Source organism: Microchirus variegatus, assembly GCF_963457635.1.
Source record: "Microchirus variegatus genome assembly, chromosome: 16".
Classification (NCBI taxonomy): domain Eukaryota; kingdom Metazoa; phylum Chordata; class Actinopteri; order Pleuronectiformes; family Soleidae; genus Microchirus; species Microchirus variegatus.
The window spans coordinates 13,157,696-13,178,482 of NC_139817.1; the positions used below are offsets into that span (position 1 = coordinate 13,157,696).

The following is a 20,787-nucleotide window of genomic DNA, read 5'->3' on the forward strand; positions in this document are numbered from 1 at the left end:
GTGTAAATGAGAGGCCAAACCGCGTGGAAATATCTGCGTTTTCCCTTCGTGTAAATGGGGCCTATGTGTCACTGCATTGTCCCTGATAAATAAAGATTAATTGAATTGAATTGAGATGCAAAACAGAAATTCTTCATGACACGGTCGATTCTGGATTCAACACACACATCAATGGTACTGCAGTGGGAGCTGATACTAGGTCAGTTCTGGACTTTGCTTGGCGAAGAGCACAGATGCTTCCTGTTTAGACAAAAGGCACCGGAGAGCGGACAAGTCTGTTATTATGTGTAGAGAGAGTATTTACGACGCTAAGGAAGTATAGAATAAGTTGACCTCACTTGGAGGAAGGAGCACCATCTTTGGTGCTGAAGCGGTTTCTGTGCTGAAGCTAGAATACCCAAAAAAGGGCAAATGTGATGTATAGGATGACCATGACACATGAAACTCTCTCAAGGTAATTGCAAAGTGCTTGAACTGATGCATGGCTTGTAACAAATAAAGTTCTCTTTGTTCAAAAGGGCATCACAGAGTCTCTTCCTGCACCATCATCTCACCACCTGTAGTTATTGAAAGGAAGGGAGGGCCCGTTGAACGACATTCTAAAAGGGAGTTTCTGTTTCGAGCATAATGTGGGTTTTTGGAGCTTCGAGATGTTTGACGTGCAGCATTCTGGAGATGTTCTCAGTCAAAACCACAAAAACACCATCCTACATTTCCCACAATGCAACTGCAACTGACACCAAAGCAGTGACACATTCAAAGTACAATGTGTCAAATTTAGGTGAAGTTGCACGTTGCAGCTGAACCTAGCTAACCTTGAGTTAGCATCGAAACTCAAAAGATGTTAAGTTTGTCCATTGTAGGCTACTGTAAAAACATGGTAAAAGGCTCATTCTGGGGAAATCAAAAGAACCACAACTTCTGCTAAATTTAAATAATTTCACCGAAATTTTAAGGTCATTTCATGCAGAGAAACTACAAAACCACTACTGATCAGTAACTTTCCTTGCTGCCAGCACGTTAAATTATTTACATTTGGCGATTCTTTACTAAAAGGACACTGCAATGATTGCAGGAAAACAAGACCCAGAAAAACCAGGAATATGTCTCACCGAGGCACATTTTGAGCTATTTACAGATTCTGAAAGTGTGATTTCTAAGCTTTCCAACAAAGTCAAAAACATCAAAAAAGATCACTCCTTAAACTGGTTTAGGGAGAATTTTAGCCTCAAAGATTTACACCTTCTGGGAGCCAATAGACAGTTGTATAAGATTCATATATGAAAAGAATATGAAAATAAGTGTTTTCTATGGAAGCACATTGCATTCATTCATATAAAAAAAAAAAAAAAAAAAAAAGTTTGTTTTTCTGAGTAATTTCTTTTTTGGTTTGGTTTTCAGAGTAATTTCCTTTTCTGTTTTTCAGAGTAATTTCTTTTTATGGTTGGTTTTTCGTAGTAATTTTTTTATGATTTACTGAATCTTTTTTCTGAGTTTAGAGAGCCTTTGAAACAATTAACGCATTCATTCCTTTATTGAGAGCTTGATTAAATGGAAACAACATGGATGACATTGTTTAGTTTGATCAAGTTTGTGTCGACTTTACGCAGTCATGGGAGTCACTTAACTCTTATTTTCAGGCTATGAAAACCAAACATTTTTATCATTTTAATATGATTATACACTTGCACATACTATATTCAATTTCAATAAATAAACCCTGCAAAATGTTACAGAGTGTGCCTTTAAAGAGAACAATTCTTCAGAGCTTTTAGCTCTTAGCTATCTGAATTGAATGTAAATTAAATTAAAACAACCTTTTTTCTTCTGAGGGCTACTTTTCACGTTAATCTTCACATTAAGCTTAATTAATTTTCAACAGAGCAGCAAACTTTTAGGTTAAGGAATTATGGAGCGCATAAAGGGTGGCGCTAAGGGGGCAGCACCCCCTACTGACAAGGAGTGGACCACACAGCGTGGAAATAGTTTTTATCGTTTTCCACAGATTGAGGACGAAGTCAGTGCCCAGTTACAGTACAAGTGCGTCAACTAATGTTCGAGTTCCACTGGAGACGTTCAGTAACCTGAGAATTAACCTTCATTACATTAAATATGTTGATAAACAGTTGGTTTGACATTAAAAAAAAAAAGTGTTGACATTGTTCATTCCCTCATTTTAAAGGTGTTTCTTCTTACCAAAGTTGATAATGGTGTCATAGCTGTTGACGTGCGTTGAAGGAAGGGAAAGTGAAAGAGTCGTGCATGCTGTAGACCACGGTCTCTCAGTCCCACTGCCCTCCAACACACCTGATTCAAATGAACGGCTCGTTATCAGGCTCCTGCACAGCGTGTTGACGAGCCGATCGTTAGACTCAGGTGTGTTGGTGTAACATCTAAAACATGCAGGGCAGAGTGTGGCTTTTTAGAAAGCCCTGTGGGCTCTGACCTGAGGAGAGAGGGCGAAGGCCTGTACACATACTCCGCACCAACAGAGAGAGATGTGTGCTCTTGTTCTTGTTACCTCGAGAAAAACAAAAGTTAGTTCTCTGCCGGGACATTTAATACATCACCAGAAACTTAAAAGGTGCCATATGTAAGATTGTGGCCAAAAACGGTTACTACATTCAAATTCAAAATACCGAGGTCTTTTAGGTTTCGTTTTCTGACGTAACTGGCAACCCGTGGTTATCTCAGCAGCTGAGACGTTACTGACTGCAATGATTGGTACACAGCGGTAGGTGGCGCCACATGCCAAAACATGATTTCAAAACATAAACATGATTTGCAGTCTGCAAAATATTTTTTTTAATGCTAATATTTCGGCTGTACTGTTGTTGTTGGTGAGTTCAGTTTGTTATATGAACATTATTCCTGAGTCTCTGTGACATATTAGGAGGATTTTATGACCAGTTGCTTTAGATTTATTACATAATGCACGTTTAAGCGCAGAACTGGGAAGTCCTCCTAGGTCAGGGGGTCTGAAACCTTTAGAGACATTTTGACCCCTCTCCCTCCACCCAAATAAAATTCAACAGGAGCCGCAAAACACACGTGATGCATAAAATTGAGATAATATTACATTACAAAGCACAATAGATTGACATTTCATTGATGTTTATACCTAACGTCTGGTTTTTAATGGAATATGTACATAGGTGTATAGAGGCCCATTTCCAGTGTTCTAATGGTACATTGTGTTTGCTAATGGAGTTAGATGGATATTGAATGATAAGAAAACCCTTGTGCAATGATGTTGCACAAAACAGCTGAAAACTGTTTTGCTGGTTCTTTGATGAAAGGGCAAAATCATTTACCCAGTTGAATAAAAATCATTATTTTGATGAATAAAAGTGTGACTTTTAATATAAAACACAAATTATACACAATATACAAAAAATTGTGTAGGTGACCCCAAACTTTTGAACTGTATCGTAGTTCATGCTTGAGGAAACCTCGACTCCAAATTGGCTTAGGCAGTGATACTTGTAGTATTTTAGTAGCAGAAGTTACACACTGGAGCTTTAAGTCAGTAGTAAGTATATATTATGAAAGTACTGAAGCATCTCAAGCATTTGGACTCATTACCATATCTTCATCAAACATGAAACCTACGTCTTTTTTGCTGAAACCACACTGACTCATAAGTGCTAAAGGTGTCAACCCGCAAAACGTCAACAGATTAAGCTCCACTTATCAACAGCAGCAGCGTCATTGTGGCTCAACACGGTTTGGCTCAGCACGGTTAGCAAAAACCCGACCAACCCACACGGATGGGAATTTCCCTCCAGACTGATGTCAGCCATCGATTAAGCTCTCATCGATGAGGTGATGAAATATCATCATGACATTTTAAAAAGAAATTCATGATCTCATCTCGACAGCTACAGTGTAGGGCTAAACGGTTAGGTTAAAATATCACACTTTTTCTGACTTGTATTGCGATTTGATTTGTGATACAACTTTTTAAGTTGAACATTTATTGTGTTATACATTTAAAACAAGATTAAATTAATTATATTACAATATACCACAGTATATACCAGGGATCAGCAAGTAAATGTGGCCGAGGGCCAATTTTCTTTGGAAGCAAATAAATAATAATGTGTGAGATACGTACTCGTACTGTTAATATTTACTGTGCATCACTTCAGTTTTAAGAATTTAAGAACATATCATAGTAGTTATTTTTACGAGTTTATTTTCTCTGTTCATGACAACAGCAGTGTTTTTATTTTTAAGTTAAGTTTTTAGTTCAACCCATTAAAAAAAAATATATATATATATAATTTCCAGAGACAAATGTGTTATTTCATTATCAGACAGAGGATCTGAGATGCATGTCACATTCCAACAACAACAGAGGAAGTTGGGATTGAAAAAAAGAAAGAAATAAAATTGACAAAAAGTCGACATCAAAGTCACTTCCTTTAAAGAAAATAAAAGCCCTACACTGCTCTTTACTGCGTTTCTGTCAAGTTTTCTGAGTAAAAGAGCCAAAAAAAATAAATAATAATAGAATTTCCATTTCGACAAACACAGCAGCATCATAATGATTTTAAATGTCTTCTTCAATGGGTGAAACCACCCTTTAACTGTCAATTCTAGCAACAGAATCTATTTGAATCAATTCATTTTCAGTTTATTTTCTCAAAATAAAAGCTCTGGACTCGATATGAAATTGTAAGTTTTGCGTGAAGATGAGCAAATAATTTAAGATCAGATTTGTCAGATTTTGATCTGGCAGGACAGTTTTGACCCACAGGCCACCAATTGCTGACCACTGGTATATAAAATTCAACATAAGGATGAGAACTTATACACTGAATATGTTTAAACATTTTATTAAATTTTTTTAACTGCTATTTCGAGTGCCTTTCCATGACATTTTATGCATGAGGTGAACATTTCTGTTGGTCCAGTAGTATGGTTTAGTACGTCACTGATAAGTTAATAACTCGGGTGGAAGTTAGTGTTTGCAGTTTATCCATGGACTGGACCACTTTACAACAAACAATACTGGACCAGGTTTAAATAAAAAAAATCAGTTTTAAAACAAACAAAAGGTTTGGAGATTGAAGAACAATAATGGAGATGAACTGCTTTTGTTCACATGAAAAAAAGCCACCTGTGCACACTAAATCTACAAAAGTCAACCGTGGACTGAATGTGACTGGGACAGGTGATGTTTTCAGAAGCCTACTGTAGTTCCTATGGTAACGTGTGTTGAGCCTTTAATACACCGTGTCATTGTTCTGTTAGGTCTGCGCCTTCTAAAGTCAACAAAATTCAACAGATAAAAAAATAAAAAAATAAAGCAACTGACGTCATGAGGAGACAGAGTTCCCTGTAAAGTACGACACTGTTCAAAACCGTTTTCATTGAAAAACTGAAATAAATAAACAAACATTCATCTGATGCTTATTGAGAACTTTTATTCCAGAGGGGGCGAGGCAGAAAAACATGGACGGAAATATGGGGCGAGGGTAAAAAATAACACTTAAAATTTGTCGGTGGGCACTGGGGCGAGAGTTAAAGGATTACTGTGTACATTTCAAAACAGGGTAACACTATAATAAGTACACACTATTAGCATTAGTTAAGCATTAATAGATATTGAATTCATCATTTATAACGCATGAATACTCATTAGTATGTAGTTTATAAACAGTTATAAATGTTAGCATGTACTGAGCGACTGCTGGACACACACAGAGGTGAGAGAGCAGTCTCTTGTAAGTCGATCAAAGAGCTGGTTTGTTGGAGGTGGATGCTGATTGGCTGCTGAGTACAGCAGCTACTTGGACACTGTTCCTCTGATGGATGAGTAAAACATTTAGAACTGTGTTTATAAACTACATACTAATGAATATTCATGTGTTATAAATGATGAATTCAATATTTGTTATTGCTTTACTAAGGCTAATACTGTGTATTATAAAGTGTTACCCGAAAGGGTAACAATGCGGCACAATCTGATGAATTATCTGAATTCCTATGGAAATATTAAAATGAACTTGAGCTGGTTTATTATCGTGTTTTAGATTTTGTTTGCTTCTCTTTGAACCAAAGAAAGTGAAAGGACCTCGAAGAGGATTTCCAGTAAGACGGAGAGTCCGGGAATAACTCACAGACATTTCAAGACTTTCAGATTGAACACTGTTGGCGGCAGGATTACTCTGCTGCTTCATCTTTATACGTCACTTTCTTTTTCTGAATGAATAGTTTAAGGTTTTGACGAAGGTTGGTTCTTATAAATTAATCCAGTATAATATTAGTCACCACATCATATGGTGATTTTACCGTGTACTACATACACATCATTTGACTTGGGTGATATTTGTTTGAATTGGAAGGTCCATTAAATCAATTTATTTATTTATTTTATGGCTGCAACTAACTATCATATTCAATTTATCCATTTTTTCCTTTCTATTAATCGAGTAATGCTGATCAGTGTTTCCAAAACCTCAAAATGATGATGAAAGCAAAATTGCTCCGTTTTAATGGTTTCTTTGTTACACAGATCAAAGAAAGCAGAAAATACTCACATTTAAGACACTGAAAAATCAGAGAGCTTGTTTTAATTTAAAAAAAACAACAAAAAAACACTCAAAATAATTAAACAATTATCAAAATATTTGACGATTATTTTAGAACTCAATAAATAACCGATTAATTGTTGTAGCCCTAATTTATTTATGTTTTTTTCCTTTTTACACAATCTGATCTTTTAACATTGCCAACTTTTATATAAGTATTTGGAACTTGATGAGGACCTCAAAGGAACATGAATAAATAAGTAATGTAACATTGCTTGTTCAAAATATGCACAAAATTTAACCAGGTACAATTTGTTTTGGGACACATTTTAGAGGATGGTGTAATGGTACACTTTCATTTAGACAAGATAGATGCACAAGTTTGGTGCATATATCTGTAGGGGACAAAAAAATTATTTTTAGCAGTTTCACGCTGCAGTAAAACAAAAGGGTATCATTAAAACTAAGGCAAACTGCTTTAAATGTCTTTCCCTTTGGGTATTTCATGGATTTTAAATTCTCAAAAGAATGAAGGGTTTAAGGGATATACTCGAGAGATCTAAGAGATTTATCAATAATTTTTTCAGGACAAGTTCTTCGCCTCTGATGATCAGGACATGAAAACCGTGGTCAGGTCCAGGAGTCCAGTGTCTGACCTCGCTCAGACGCACGTGACAGATAAAAACAGACGAAAACCATCTCTCAAAAACAGGTTTGAAAGTCTGTCTGGTGTCAAGTCGGTGTCAGTTCCACAAAATCTGTGATAACATTTCAACACAACCGCGTCGTTCCTCAGAGCAACAGCACCCCCCGGTGTCCAACGCGCCTCCCAGCGTCAGCTGAAGACGCTCTGCACTGCCACAGGTCACAACACCATGGGCTCAAGCAAAACCACTGACTGTAACCACACTGTACATATACATGGAGTGCACATATATATATACATATAAATATATACATATATATATATATATATATATATATATATATATATATGTATGTATATTTATATATTCACACACCACAGAGGAAAACAGATCAAACTTTTCCTCCTCTTTGTTCCTCCCTCCCATTGTGAGTGTTGTACAACCTGACTCATGGTTTTCCATTCACACCGCCGAAAGACGAGGAGTTTCTGTTGCGGTACAGCCAGGACGACAGGAGTTTGCGGGGCTTGGATGGGCGAGCGGGGGACTGTGCCAGGCGGACCATGCGCGGCGAACGCCACACCTTAATGGTAGAGTCATCGCTGGCGGACAGCAGCAGCTCCTGGTCGGCGGGGCTGAACGCCACCGAGTTCACCACGTCGTCGTGCGCCAGGCGTGCCAGACAGATGTTGTAGTGGCGGTCCCAGATGTAACCGTGCTTGTCTTCAGCGCCGCTAGAGGAGGGAGAGTGTGGGGGGCAAAGGTCAGCAGAGACTTCACAAGTGAGGAAACCTCAACACTTGTGTAAAATGACGTGATTCTAAAATATGCTGCTGTACGTGTGTAGAGGTAAGAAAGGGCAGAAAATCCTCAAAATCCCCCTTTGCGATATCAAGAAAATTAAAAACCTATGACTGGCGACGCACTACCGTTCAAAGGTTTGGGATCACTTAGAAATGTCCTTATTTTTGGAAGGAAAAACACTTTTTTTCATTGAATATAACATTAAATGAATGAAAAATACACTCTATACATTGTTAATGTGGTAAACGACTATTCTAGCTGCAAACGTCTGGTTTTTAATGGAATGTGTACATAGGTGTATAGAGGCCCATTTCCAGCAACCATCTCTCCAGTGTTCTAATGGTACGTTGTGTTTGCTAATCACGTTAGATGTGTTAGCAGTGCATGATTAGAAAACCCTTGAAAACCCTTATGCAATTATGTCAGCACAGCTGAAAACGGTTTCGCTGGTTCTTTGACCAAAGCAAAATTATTATTTTAAATAAAAATAATTATTTCTAATCTTGTCAATGTCTTGACTATATTTTCTATTCATTTTGCAACTCTTTTGATGAATAAAAGTGCGACTTTTAATGGAAAACACCAAAAATTTGTATCGGTGACCCCAAACTTTTGAACGGTAGTGTACACAAACAACTCCATTGTAAAGACTGCATTTGTCAAAAAAGCAACTGCATTGAAGAAATAGTTTTGCGTGACAAATCGGCCTATCACCCACCTGGCGACAAAGTCTCTGCTGACATCGAGAAAGATGAAGAAGCACTCGTCGTTGGGTGTGAAGGCTCGGTGAGCTCGCAGGCTTCTTCTCTCCTCCCTCAAGCTCTTCAGATCAATGACATGCAGGTCTATCTCCTCAGCAATGGGAGGCGGAGACATGGGATCAGAGATCACGCAGCCAGCAGGCCAAGCCCGACTGTTTACGTAAAGGTACCTGCTCAATGAAAAGAGTTTTTTTGTTTTTTAATCTGCTGTACGACCACACATAAACAAACACCCACACACTGAGACGTGTGAGGTTCAAATTATTAAGTCTGGACAAGCACAGATTAGAGTCAAATTTTACAACTGAACATCTGAACAAAGATACAAGGCTGCATTTTAGAGCTTTAGTGAGGTCAAGGTCTAACGTTTGTTCATAAGACCTGGAAAATTCAACCCTGTAGATGTGTTTATGTCCAGGCTCTAGGCAGGTCAGCAAAGGTCCTCCAGGCCAAATTTAAAAAGCAATGTATTTATTGACCAGGCTTTGTGATGAGGCCAGTCATGTTGACTTTACATGTGTATGCCATATCTTACCTGTGGTCTGGAGAAAGGCCCATGCCAATAATGTGACCATGGATATCAATAACATGGTCCAGGGAATCGAAAAACTCATCTGAGCTCCGCTCTTCGCCAAGGACAGGACCACTAGTCGTCATCTGGTCTGGTTTGATCCGCTTAATCCCTGGAAACGAAGAGCAATTATTAAATATGAGGAGTATGTTTGACAGCATAATAATTTGGTTTAGTCTTCTCAGCTGGGGAACAACAGTACCTATTTGGTGAGGGGAATATGTAAGGCTGCCGGTGGTGAAGAGTAAGTAGGTTTTGTCTTCTCCGTCACTGGCCTCAGAGGACTCGATGAGGCTGGAGTCAGGTACCTTCGTGTGGGCTCTGCCCATTATCTGAGCCACCTTGGCCTCAATCGCCAGCTCCCTGGGTCCGACGTGTTTACGACTCTGACAGCAAAGGTAGCAGAGATAAAGAGATTAAAAACAGATTCAGAACAAAGAATATTATCCTAAAACACCTGAGAGTATTACACTGAGCTGACCTGCATGACATGCTCAAAGTTCGAGATGGCTGGCTGGGGGAGGCGGGCAGTGTTGAAGTGCCTGACTTCCTTCCGACTCTCTTCCTCCTCTTCCTCGTCTTCCTCCTCACTGCCCAGGTCAAACAGGAGGGGCTGGTGCTGCTTCTGTGGCCCTTTCTGCCTTTGTGCCTGAGACTGGGCCTCATAGTCCAGCACCAAGTCCGGGTTGTCATGCCGACGGCAGTGGGCCACCATCACTGTGCGGATGGTGCTGGCGTTAATGTTCTGGATCTTAAAAAGGCGCTTGACCACGTTGACGTTCTCCGATTCGATGTCCTGTCTCAGTAAAGGGTGAGAAGAAGAAAGGCATCAGTTAGTTCCCATTTTACATGTATTGCTGCGATTACGTTTATCAAAATGTAAATATATGCATTTGATTGAAGCATATAAATTGCATTTTTATAGCGATCAGGATGTACAAACGCAAATGGCACATATTAGTGAAAGATATTTACAAAACACTTTAAAAACAACTCGGTAGACTATTACATAGTGAACAACTTCCTTCTGTACTACATAAAGTAGAGAGATTTTGAGTGATAAGTATGAGCTGCAGCAGCAGCAGGAAGTCTCACCTGAAAAGCTTTATTGAGCCACAGCACAGAGCAGGAGGTCATGTTGCCGATCCAGTGCAGGTTCCCAGAGATCAGGTGGGTCTCATTCAACCAGCAGCCAAACACATCATACGGCTTGTTCCTGACCCGTGACAACAGTGTGTAATTTTCTGTAACAGTGTAGTGAAAAAGAAGAAGAGTGAAATGAAACAGAGTTGTTGCCTTGCTTTTCTACCGGTAGCCCTACTGTCTGTTGAATGACTTTGTTGGCAATCTATCGCCATCTACTTTCATTAGGCTGAGGGTTTTCATGATACTGTGAATCAAGACACCGGAACAATTAAACAGTTTGTTGTCAGCAAACAAAAACATTTATGAATATAGTTAGACATTTTTAGTAACACTGCCCTTTCCTTGTCGTTTTATTACTGAATCACAGATATCCTTAAAGTTACTATTGCATTATACTATGAATGTGTGATTACTCCCATCGATATATTATCTACTTGTACATTTAAATACATACAGTTTTATAGGGCTGAACAATTAATTGAATTTTAAATCAAAATACAGCCTACTGCAATTTTCAAATCGCAGGAAGTGCAATATTTGTGAAAGCCAAAATGTGTGTCAAGATGTAATTTTCGATTATTAATTTTCTTGATCTATACACGTCATATTCTTCAGATTACAGGGAACATTTTTGTTTCTCACAGAACTGCACAAATATCACACAGTAAATCATTTAAAATGTGTTTTTTGAATGAAAATGAGAATCATGATGTAAAGATTTCCATTCCATTCGCAATCCCAATCCGTGTCAAAATAACTGCAACTACATATTTATTCAAAATAGTTCAGCCCTACCGTTTTTATCACATATTTCATTGATATCAACCTGCACCTGCCTTAGTTCAAATCACATCTAGTCAAATAAAAGTCAGTCAATCATATTACATTCATTTGTAAGGTCTAACCTCAAAAGGGTAGATAGAAATAATGATGAAGATTGTGTGAAAAAAAGGAAAAACATAATAATAGTATAATAGTATATAAACAAATTCACTCATCTTCTAAAAAAATAACAGGAAATGGTGACTGCTGGGTGGTTTCCTTTGTGATTCCTACCCAGACTGATGACTGCAATTTCCCCAGAGGAGGTGTGGTGTGGGCCGAGGTAAACACCAGACACGAGCAGCAGACTGTCGTCCGCATTGAACTGGGAGAACTGAGTATAGCCCCAATTGAACTGCCGCATGCTGCAGCTGTGCACCAAGGAGATGTTCCCATCAGGCCTCTCCGTGTCCCACAGCTGCTCACAACAAGAGTAGCAGAAGTGGGGTTTTGAAAGAAAATGTGTGGATAATTAGGAGGAGAAGACTCGGAGGTTACACAATTATCAGATCAGACGAGCAAACTATCTGTTATCTGAAAGCTCAAACAATAAATCCACAATAAAATAGAAAAGAGCGAGCCCTTCAATTATAACTGTACTTCTCCATGTGAATACATGTCTGATAAATTCAAACCATTGCCAAACGAGTTCACACAATGTTGATTTAGATTATCAGCCATCTACATGAGTGACTATACATATGTATAGTGGTGTGTAGATCTTGTGTTGCCGCAGATATACTCGCTCTGCACACAAGAAGTGATACATTTTATGTCAAGAGAAGGTGGAGGCAACAGAGGAATTGTGGTAATAAAGCAAGACAGGGGCAATCAGTATGGCTGAAAAGCACACACAGAAGTTTCAGAAGATAATTCCACGACTTAAACAGCACAGTCGCTCTGCAGTTTGAAGAGATTACAACATTTCTTGACCCAGCCCACCCATGCACTGCCACTGTATACAACACAGACACTCCCTCAGTTCAGGACAGATTCCATTTTCAGAGAAGGACGCAGCATACAAATAACTTTACATGTGTTTTGTTTAGACTACACTGAGGCAGTATAACATTGAAAACAACAAAAGGTTAATGTCTTTATGTAAATAAACACATACTGAAAACAATCATGTTACGCAAGCACAAAGTAAATATTAGTTCTATTATTTAATCCAAACCTTAACCGTGCAGTCTTTGGAGCAGGAGGAGAACCTATGACCCCTGTGAGAGAAAGCCAGGTGGAGGACCTGGTCGCTGTGCTCTCTCAGTGTCTGAACCTCCACACAGGGGATGCAGTCAAACAGACGCTTGAACTCCCTGTGCCATGACACAGCCGCTGCATAAAAGTAGATCATATATTGTTTAAAATAATAATAAAAAAATATATATATTATAAATAACTGCTGTCTTTTCATTTCCCTGTAGAACTCATAGTCACAATTCTTTACCTGGGTGTCGGGGCACAGAGCGGGGTATACGGTAGTAGCTATAAAACAACTCCCTCCACAGAAACTCATCTCTGGAGACGGCTAGCCACTGTCTGCAGGTCAGACTAGCTCTTAACACAGCTTCATGGGGCAGACGCAGGAAGATCTCCAACACCAGGCTGTCCGGCAGAACTGGGCCACACTCCATAATACCATCCTGTGCAACACATACACAGACTACACTATGATGTACAGTATAGTATAGTGCTACTACAGTAGTATATGCTTCACTTTAACCATAAAATAATATTCAACTGATATGCCTTTGTATGTGTTCAGTAATAATTGAAACGATTTGACAGATGTTGATAAACCTGCAAAATAATGTTAAATCCTGTAGTTTGTAGCACTGCTCTCCATTAATAACATCATCATGCTTTGTCCCGCAGTCGCTACTGGAACAGAGCCATGTAAGCGTGGCATTCCTCATCTACAAGCTTAAAGAACAGTCCAATAAGACTAATTTCACATATAATAACAAGTGCATGTGTTTACTTTGATTTTCTTTTGCTGGACCAAACATCCGTGTCTAGATTGCTTAAAATGTACATTTTACAGAAGAACGTAAACGCTACGTAACAGCTGACTATTTGTTATTAATACAATCATGCAATAATACAAAATCATAATCCTGACCTGCGAAACATTAGCGAGATAAAACAGAGATGACAAACAGTTAGCAGAGAGTGTTTGTTTACCAAAACAGGGCGGTAGCCAGTGACACCAATCAAGCTAATATTAGCCACTAGCTGGACATTTGTTTTCAAGTCTTAGCTACGTGCTGCGACTTCATTCTGTCGACACATCGTTGCTTTCATGCGTCAGCACTTTCCTGGACGGGCCTTTCAGGCTGGTTACCTAAAAAAAACGCACTGACAATCCCCGAAACCCACCTGCTGAATCAAAGTATGTGGAGGAAGACAAGCTGTCGGCTAGTTAGCGTTTAAGGCTAGCCGGAGAGAAATGACAACAATCCTCTGGAGGCTCGACTAACAGATAACAGAATCGTCGCTGCAGGCCAACTCAATCGACCCAGTGAACACGATGGACGTGTCGTCGACTCGTCTTATCTATTATCAGTTATAAATCACCAGTTATGAAGTTATTTTCTGATTCAACATTTCCACTTAATGTTATATATATATATTAATTAATGATAGATAGATAGATAGATAGATAGATAGATAGATAGATAGATAGATAGATAGATAGATAGATAGATAGATAGATAGATAGATAGATAGATAGATAGATAGATAGATAGATAGATAGATAGATAGATAGATAGATAGATAGATCACACACACACACACAGCCTGTAATACTATACATTGGGCAGTGACAGGGTCTGGAAAAATGCTTTGTCATTGTTAGGTGGTGTGAGTGGTCAGACATGACACATGACACTGACTACACGTCTGTGACCGCCGACTCTATGGGAACAACAGAGCTGGACCTCAAGACCAACAAAGTCTCAAGGAAACATTGTTAAAGAGGAGCAATGCTGTGACTACTACTGTGTCGTGAGTACTAAAACTGAAGTGGCAAATACTTTGTTACTGTTTGCATCTTTATTTCTGTGTTCAGAAACAAAAAAATGTCTAAAAATATGAAAGTGTAACTATTGTTATTATTAATGTTAAAGTGTTGGGGGCCACGACCCTGTGTGTGTGTATGCAGTAAGATCTTTACAAACTTGTCATATGTATGTATGTATAATAATATTAATATTAATATTATAGATATATTATAATATGTATAATATTCTTATTTCAAAACATAATTTTTTTTGCCATTTCCATGTGCTTTATGATTCACCTGCTAATCTGTTTTACATATGCTAAAGAATATATGTGTACACTCAATTCAAAAAGTGTTGTACAACACAGCATGTTACAGTGTGTTGAACCTGATAGGGGTAGGATGTGGTTACCTGCCACAACAACAATAAATCAGTAGGAAAGACTGATGAAATAATAATTTCTGTGTGTGTTTCTCTGCAGCACTGCGTAAAGCAGCCCGCTGGATTGCTTCTTGCTGTGGCTCCTCGCAGAAGAACAGGACAGCAGCAGGATGTGGATACCAGATTGGAGGTACTGGTCCACTGGGTGCACTGGTGCCATTTGATATCATCACATCTTATTTTTGATGGTTAAACTGTCTTTGTGTTTGTCCTCACTCTGCAGGGCAGAAGGTGTGGACAGTTTCCAGTAATGAGACACCACCCATTCAAAAGATTCCCTAATCCCTCCCAGCAGAGTGGATTGAGGACATGCCCTCATTTTTTCTCCAGCTGATCATTTATGTTTATATAAAGCATGACTGTATGTGTGTGTTGCTCTGCACTTGTTTCAATGATGACTTGTCTGAAAACTTTTTGTTTGGGAAGTTGGATAATGTCTGATGTATCTGACAACTGCAGCAACAGCTCAGAAATTAACATATTGAATGAATAAATTAAGTATATATTATAATAATAATAATTGTATTGTATGTGTCATGAAATGCATTTTTCCATTCACTTCTGTCTTCGGGTCTCTTTTCCCCATGATCTGGCGCCATCATGTGGATGAAAAACGCAACTGCAAGAACAGAAGAATTAATTTAATCAATATGCACAAACATTACAAGGAAACAAAAAAAACGTTATTTAGTAGTCACGAATTAAAAATAATTCTGCATAAAATCCAGCGTGAATAACCACAAAACAAACTATAGCAAAATTAGTCAAATAAAATGCATGAGATAAGATACAGTATAGAGGTAAACCTGGTGCCTGGTGGATTTTATAACATTATTTAAAAAAAAAAAAAAAAATCACAAACACTTTAAAATTAAAATAAAAAGTTGATTATATCACAATTAATAGAAGTAGGCAGAACAAATGCCATAAAGATATCACACATAAATACCAGTTATGTGGTCTGCAGCCACTGTGACATATGTATATATAATATTTTGTTTATTATACATATATAAATACATATATAGGTTTGCTTATATTTCAGATTAAACACTAGGATATATGATTGGTATTCAAAGACAAAGAACCTCATTTAATGCAATATAATTGTTCCAGTGTGTGATTTTACCTCCTGGATTGACTGGCTCTGTAAAACCAAGAAAAACTGAATGATCAAATTTTATTTTATCATGGCTGAAAATAGGTTTCTTGTTTTTAACCAAAATTTGAGTCATTTCGTCTTTGAGCCAATAACCTTTCTTCCCCTCTGAAGTATGAAGTGTGAACTGTCTCTAGCCTGGATTATATTCTTTGGAAAGATAAATAACGTATTCTCTCACATGTTGCAGTGACTAAATGTCAGAAATTGAAGTCGTGCGGTGTGTCATATCGTGTCATAGTATCATTTATTTAGAATATGAGAAAGCACAAATGTATTTACATTCACATGTACAGCGGAATACAATACAATTTTACAATTACACACTTCTGCAAAGTCTGTACAAGGTTAAAGTGACTGTTTCAGTTTACAGTGTGGAACGATGCGGATCTCTTTGTTTGGAGCGACTGTACAAAACCTCTGACTGAAGGTGTTTCTCACCTGAGCTGGTGACGACCACGGGTTACAAAACAAACATGGTGTGAAAATATGTGACACACAGGTAGATTACACACTTTTCTTACCCCCCCCCCCCCCACTATATTTCAGCATCCAAAATACAAACATTAAAACATATTTCTGTCTGATTTTCAAATACATAAGAAACACATAGTTACAGAATAAAGTCTTTGTGTGATTCTTCACTCACATTTACTTATTTGTTCCCTCTCCCTTAAAGGTCCAGTGTGTAAAATAGTGCCATCTAACGGTGAGACTGCAGAATCACATCTCTCTTTCTCCCAAGTGCATCAACTACAGTGGCCTTTGTGGATCAGAAAAGATGTTGTTCCTCTTCATTTTGCATATAACACACTCAGGTTTGTTTGTTCTGGTTGCTATAGAAACACGGTGGCAGCCTCTTGCCTAAAATACACATATAAGCACATGTGTTTTTATTTTATATACTTATACAAACATATCTTATATCTTTCTGTCTATAAAACCTGCTCAATTGTACACACAGGACCTTTAAAACGGTCTTTCTCGTCAGGAGCTCCTTTTATATCTCCTCCTCGGCTCTAAAGTGCAACGTTGGTCTGCGTGACTGTCCCTCTGCGTGTCCGTCATCATAGCACCATGGTGGGGATGTGGTGCACCAGCGGCATCTGGTGCTGGTGAGACATGGCTGTGATCTGCGGTGGAGGAGGAGGAGGGGAAATCCGGGAGGAGACGTCGGTGCCGCTTTGTGCCGCCGGTTTGTGCCGTGCGCTCTTCTGGTGCGCCCTCAGCCCCGCCAGCTGCGAGTACGCGCTCTGGCACACGTGGCACTTGTAGGGCCGCTCGCCGGTGTGCAGGCGCACGTGGTTGCGCAGCGTGGACGACTGGCTGAAGCGGCGGTTACAGAAGCGGCACACGAAAGGCTTGTCCAGGGTGTGGATGCGCATGTGTGAGCGCAGGTTGCTGCGGGAGTTGAAGCCGCGGTGGCAGATGACGCAGCGCATGCGGCCCGCACTGGAGGAGGAGGATGAGGAGGAGGAGGATGAGGAGGATGAAGTGGGGGAGCACGAGGAAGAGCCGTCACACGAGTGGGAGTCATCTGGGAGAGGAAATAAGGAAGGAGATTATTCAAAAATGTCAAATATGATCAGTTACGTGAAAAAATTGTGTCATATGGCAGAAATTGACGTAAAATAATTATACATATAAATAAAGTTATATATTTAAAGCATACAATCCCCTCATTGAATGAAATGTTGTTTTTCATTGCCACAGAATGACTCTTTTATATTTATATCAGGAGCAGGTCAGCCACCATTTTGGACCACCATGCTTTTACATTAATGAAAAAACTAAACATGTTTTAACAAGAGTTTGCAACTACTCACATTTCCCAGTAGGAATTGGGAAATGTGAGGTGAGGGACATTCAGCTGTAACCTCATGCTGCTAAATTTTACCTTTTGGATATTGAACACAAGTTTCTTCTTTTTCAAAAGTTAAAATTACAGCTATATAAAAAAAGAAAATCAAAGGTGAAATTGTCAAACTTGTAATTCATAGAATACTTAAAGGTCTGATAATTTGAGCAAATACGACAAATAAATGTTTTAATCAGAAAAAGTCCCTTTGAGATTAAGAACCACATATTCAAGGGAGACTTAAAGTGAAGTTGTGATTCATTTACCAAATATATATATCACATTATCAGACATATTTTAAAAAAATCAAGTGTTGTGGCACAAAAACTGGCATGTATCTACATGTATAAACATGATGATATTGCTCTGTAAAACACTCACCATTCCTGCTTTTTTTCTGTTGCTCCTCTTCCACTCCAGGAACTCCAGGAATTCCCAGGAACGTGTTGTGTGTGTTTCCATACCAGACGAGAAGCTCCTGGTCTGGTGGGATTGTCTGAGTGAGGAGAAGGAAAGAGGGAACATCATTAACATGAGACAACTTCATCACTCACACGTTCAATTCTGCTGCTTAACAGCAGGTGGCGCCTTTCTAAAGGAGTCCCCCCCACCCATGTTTAATGTTTTTGAAGTTGTCCTCACCTCCACCGCTTTGTAGAAGATGCTGCTGCCGATCTGAACCACCTCCAGGTTCTGTTCCTGCTCGTTTCTGGCGCACTTGATGTAGGTCATCCAGCTGCGCTGATCCTCCTGACTGGCATCAATGAAATAACGCACGGTGCCGTCTTCATTGAACACCTGATAAAAAAACAACAACAAAAAACAATATGATTTCAGATGAGAATCATCAAACATCTGGAGTCAAGTTCGCACAGTAGACTTTTTGTCTCTGCAGGACGCAGAAGTGTGAGGACGCTCACCTCCCACATGAGGTTGTTATTCTTGAACAAGTCCACGTGCTCGGGAGACAGGACTCTCCCCGTGAAAGGTCCCATCTCTGTCCCTGCTTTGATCCACGTCTTTGAGAAGATGCCAAGACCTTCTCCAGGGATCGAGCTTTGGGCGATGATCACTTCACTGGGCAGAACCAGGCTGGACAGCTTCTGAACTTCTGCAAACAGAAAAGGGAGAGAAACATGTCAGAATAACTCATACATAAATAAATAAATTGTGTATAAACATAAAGTGTAAAATCATTTTAAATGTGCATGGTGCGTAAAAATGATAAAAGTCGATAAGCTGTGACTACATGTTGTCAAAAGTGTCTCTGCAGGTTTGAGTTGATGCCAAAGCCTCTCATGAAACAGGATTTTCTAGAAGAAGAAGAAAAGCCCCTGAAAGCAGCAAATGGACTGAATCTTATTTCAGTCACGAAATATTAAGCTACACCTGATCCTCCGTTTAATTCGATTAACTGGCTGAATTGAACGTTTTTGTTGCGCAGAGAAAAAAAGATCGTGCGATTCTTTAATGTCAAAATCAAAGATTTTTTTTTTAATGTGAAGCTGTGAAGAAAGAAAGAAAAGGGCCCTGACTGAATGGAGGTTAAATGGTCCTTCTATTGCGCGGGGTCCAGCAATTTGTCATGCTTCAGATGTGATATTCATTAAAGTTTACTGGAAAAGAAACGGCTAATTCCAAATTCATTATCCTTTTAAGAACTTTGTAGCAATAAATTTGCGCTGAATGAGACGCGGACTTGTTTAAAAGACGCAGGAATTTCTGCGACAAAAAAAATGGAAAGGCGATTAAATGGTTGACATGCAATGAATAGCATTAGATTTAGCCTTCACGGTGCATTATGCGAGGAACAGCAAATCTTTTTAAGGCAAAAGAAAGAGAAAAGCTCCGGAGCCCCATAGCTGCCAAGAGAGGAAAGGAGACTGTCCGGAGATTGATGAATGCGGGATAAAAACCCGGGACATCTCAAAGAAAAGGGAACTTTTCTCAACGAGAGGTTTAAGTGGAAACTTTCCCAGGTCAAGCACAAAGTTAACCAAATGAATTTAATGCCCTGCGTCTTTCAATCGGCGGCAGTTACACGCCTAACAAGGCTCTAAGCGCCGGGTCCCGGAGCCCAGAGAGGGTCAATGCGTTAAATGGGTGGAAAAGAAAACAGAGAAGTGGTGGAAAAATGAGGGGAAAATGCAAGAGACACAGCAACAAGTGAGTTTAAGGAAGTTTGTGAAGCATTATTCAGCAAAAGTTTCATATGGAACCGGAACAAATATTGTTTTCACAAAAACAGGTAAAATCCATGAAAGTATATTACTAATAATTTCTATTGAAAGGTTATTCAAATAAAAAAATATTTTTTATTCATCCAAATCTAACTCAATCATAGTTATGACTCGTGCGTAATTTTACGCATGTATTTTTGGACACATGTGGCCTTAAATAAAAAAAAAATCTGCAAATTACTCCAAGCGCCATTGACTAAAAAACACTTGTAAACACGCAGCACAGCAGGATGAAAGCGTGAAGTGTCAAACAAAAATGAAAACCTTCATGTCAGTCTCACCTCCAGCGAAGGACTGAGCCAGGACCTCCGCGGTGAACGCCGTCTTGGGGCCGCTGCTGCCGCTGCTGCTGTGTCGCTCCTCAGCCAGGTGTTCACCCAGCACGTTCCTCCACCTGCCGTACAGGAAGCTGTGCAGGATGTCCGAGGTGATGACGTCCGACAGAGCGCGGCCCGGACACTTAAATCCGGGCTTGAGAGCCAAAGCGTCGGCGGGCAACACGGAGCCCATGGCGCAGGAAGAAGAACCAAAAAAAGAAAATACGGAGGAAAAGAGGGGGGAAACAAACTGAAGGAAGTAGGGAGAACTCGGAGCAACAAGTAAAGAGTGATGGAACAAGAATTAGATTAGGAGGATGAAGAGAGGAGTGCAGCGCTGCTCCTGTCTGTGTCTGTGTGTCTCTGTCTGTCCTCCTGCTCTGGAGTGTCGGTGCGTAAAAGTGGCTCCTCCGGCTGCGAGGGTCTCTTTATATAAGTGGCTGTGACCCCCTGTCTAATTACTTATTAATGACA

The 20,787-nt window shown here is 39.4% G+C and overlaps 2 protein-coding genes and 1 long non-coding RNA gene across 4 annotated transcripts; 1 reads left to right on the forward strand and 2 right to left on the reverse strand.

Moving 5' to 3' along the window:
• Nucleotides 1–4,889: 4,889 nt before the first annotated feature.
• fbxw5 (F-box and WD repeat domain containing 5) lies at nt 4,890–13,757 on the reverse strand. Of its 2 annotated transcripts, none has more exons than XM_083902106.1 (10): nt 13,670–13,757; nt 12,738–12,933; nt 12,468–12,625; nt 11,525–11,708; nt 10,418–10,566; nt 9,804–10,118; nt 9,525–9,708; nt 9,287–9,434; nt 8,709–8,921; nt 4,890–7,920 (listed from the first exon to the last, which is right to left on the reverse strand). In XM_083902106.1, exons 2-10 carry the CDS (start codon nt 12,922–12,924, stop codon nt 7,635–7,637), a joined length of 1,824 nt encoding a protein of 607 aa, XP_083758232.1. In that variant the 5' UTR covers nt 12,925–12,933; nt 13,670–13,757; the 3' UTR covers nt 4,890–7,634. The 2 variants fall into 2 exon arrangements, with proteins under 2 accessions (XP_083758232.1, XP_083758233.1); XM_083902107.1 differs by lacking the exon at nt 13,670–13,757 and adding an exon at nt 13,475–13,587.
• A 405-nt stretch (nt 13,758–14,162) lies between these two features.
• LOC310938558 lies at nt 14,163–15,259 on the forward strand. Its single transcript, XR_014593032.1, has 3 exons — nt 14,163–14,299; nt 14,780–14,869; nt 14,963–15,259. It is a non-coding gene; the product is annotated as an uncharacterized lncRNA (long non-coding RNA).
• A 1,706-nt stretch (nt 15,260–16,965) lies between these two features.
• Nucleotides 16,966–20,506, reverse strand: prdm12a (PR domain containing 12a; the record flags this gene model as incomplete). The annotated part of the gene is made up of 5 exons (XM_083903281.1): nt 16,966–17,435; nt 18,138–18,252; nt 18,399–18,554; nt 18,677–18,867; nt 20,278–20,506. 5 exons carry the CDS (start codon nt 20,504–20,506, stop codon nt 16,966–16,968), a joined length of 1,161 nt encoding a protein of 386 aa, XP_083759407.1.
• Between the last annotated feature and the right edge of the window lie 281 nt (nt 20,507–20,787).

Coding starts and splice junctions, on each gene's coding strand:
- fbxw5 (XM_083902106.1), bottom strand. CDS start 12,924: ATGGAGTGTGGCCCAGTTCTGCCGGACAGCCTGGTGTTGGAGATCTTC. Junction 10,567..11,524: donor AATTGCAGTCATCAGTCTGG/GTAGGAATCACA, acceptor ACACTGTTACAG/AAAATTACACACTGTTGTCA. Junction 8,922..9,286: donor GGCCTTTCTCCAGACCACAG/GTAAGATATGGC, acceptor TTCATTGAGCAG/GTACCTTTACGTAAACAGTC.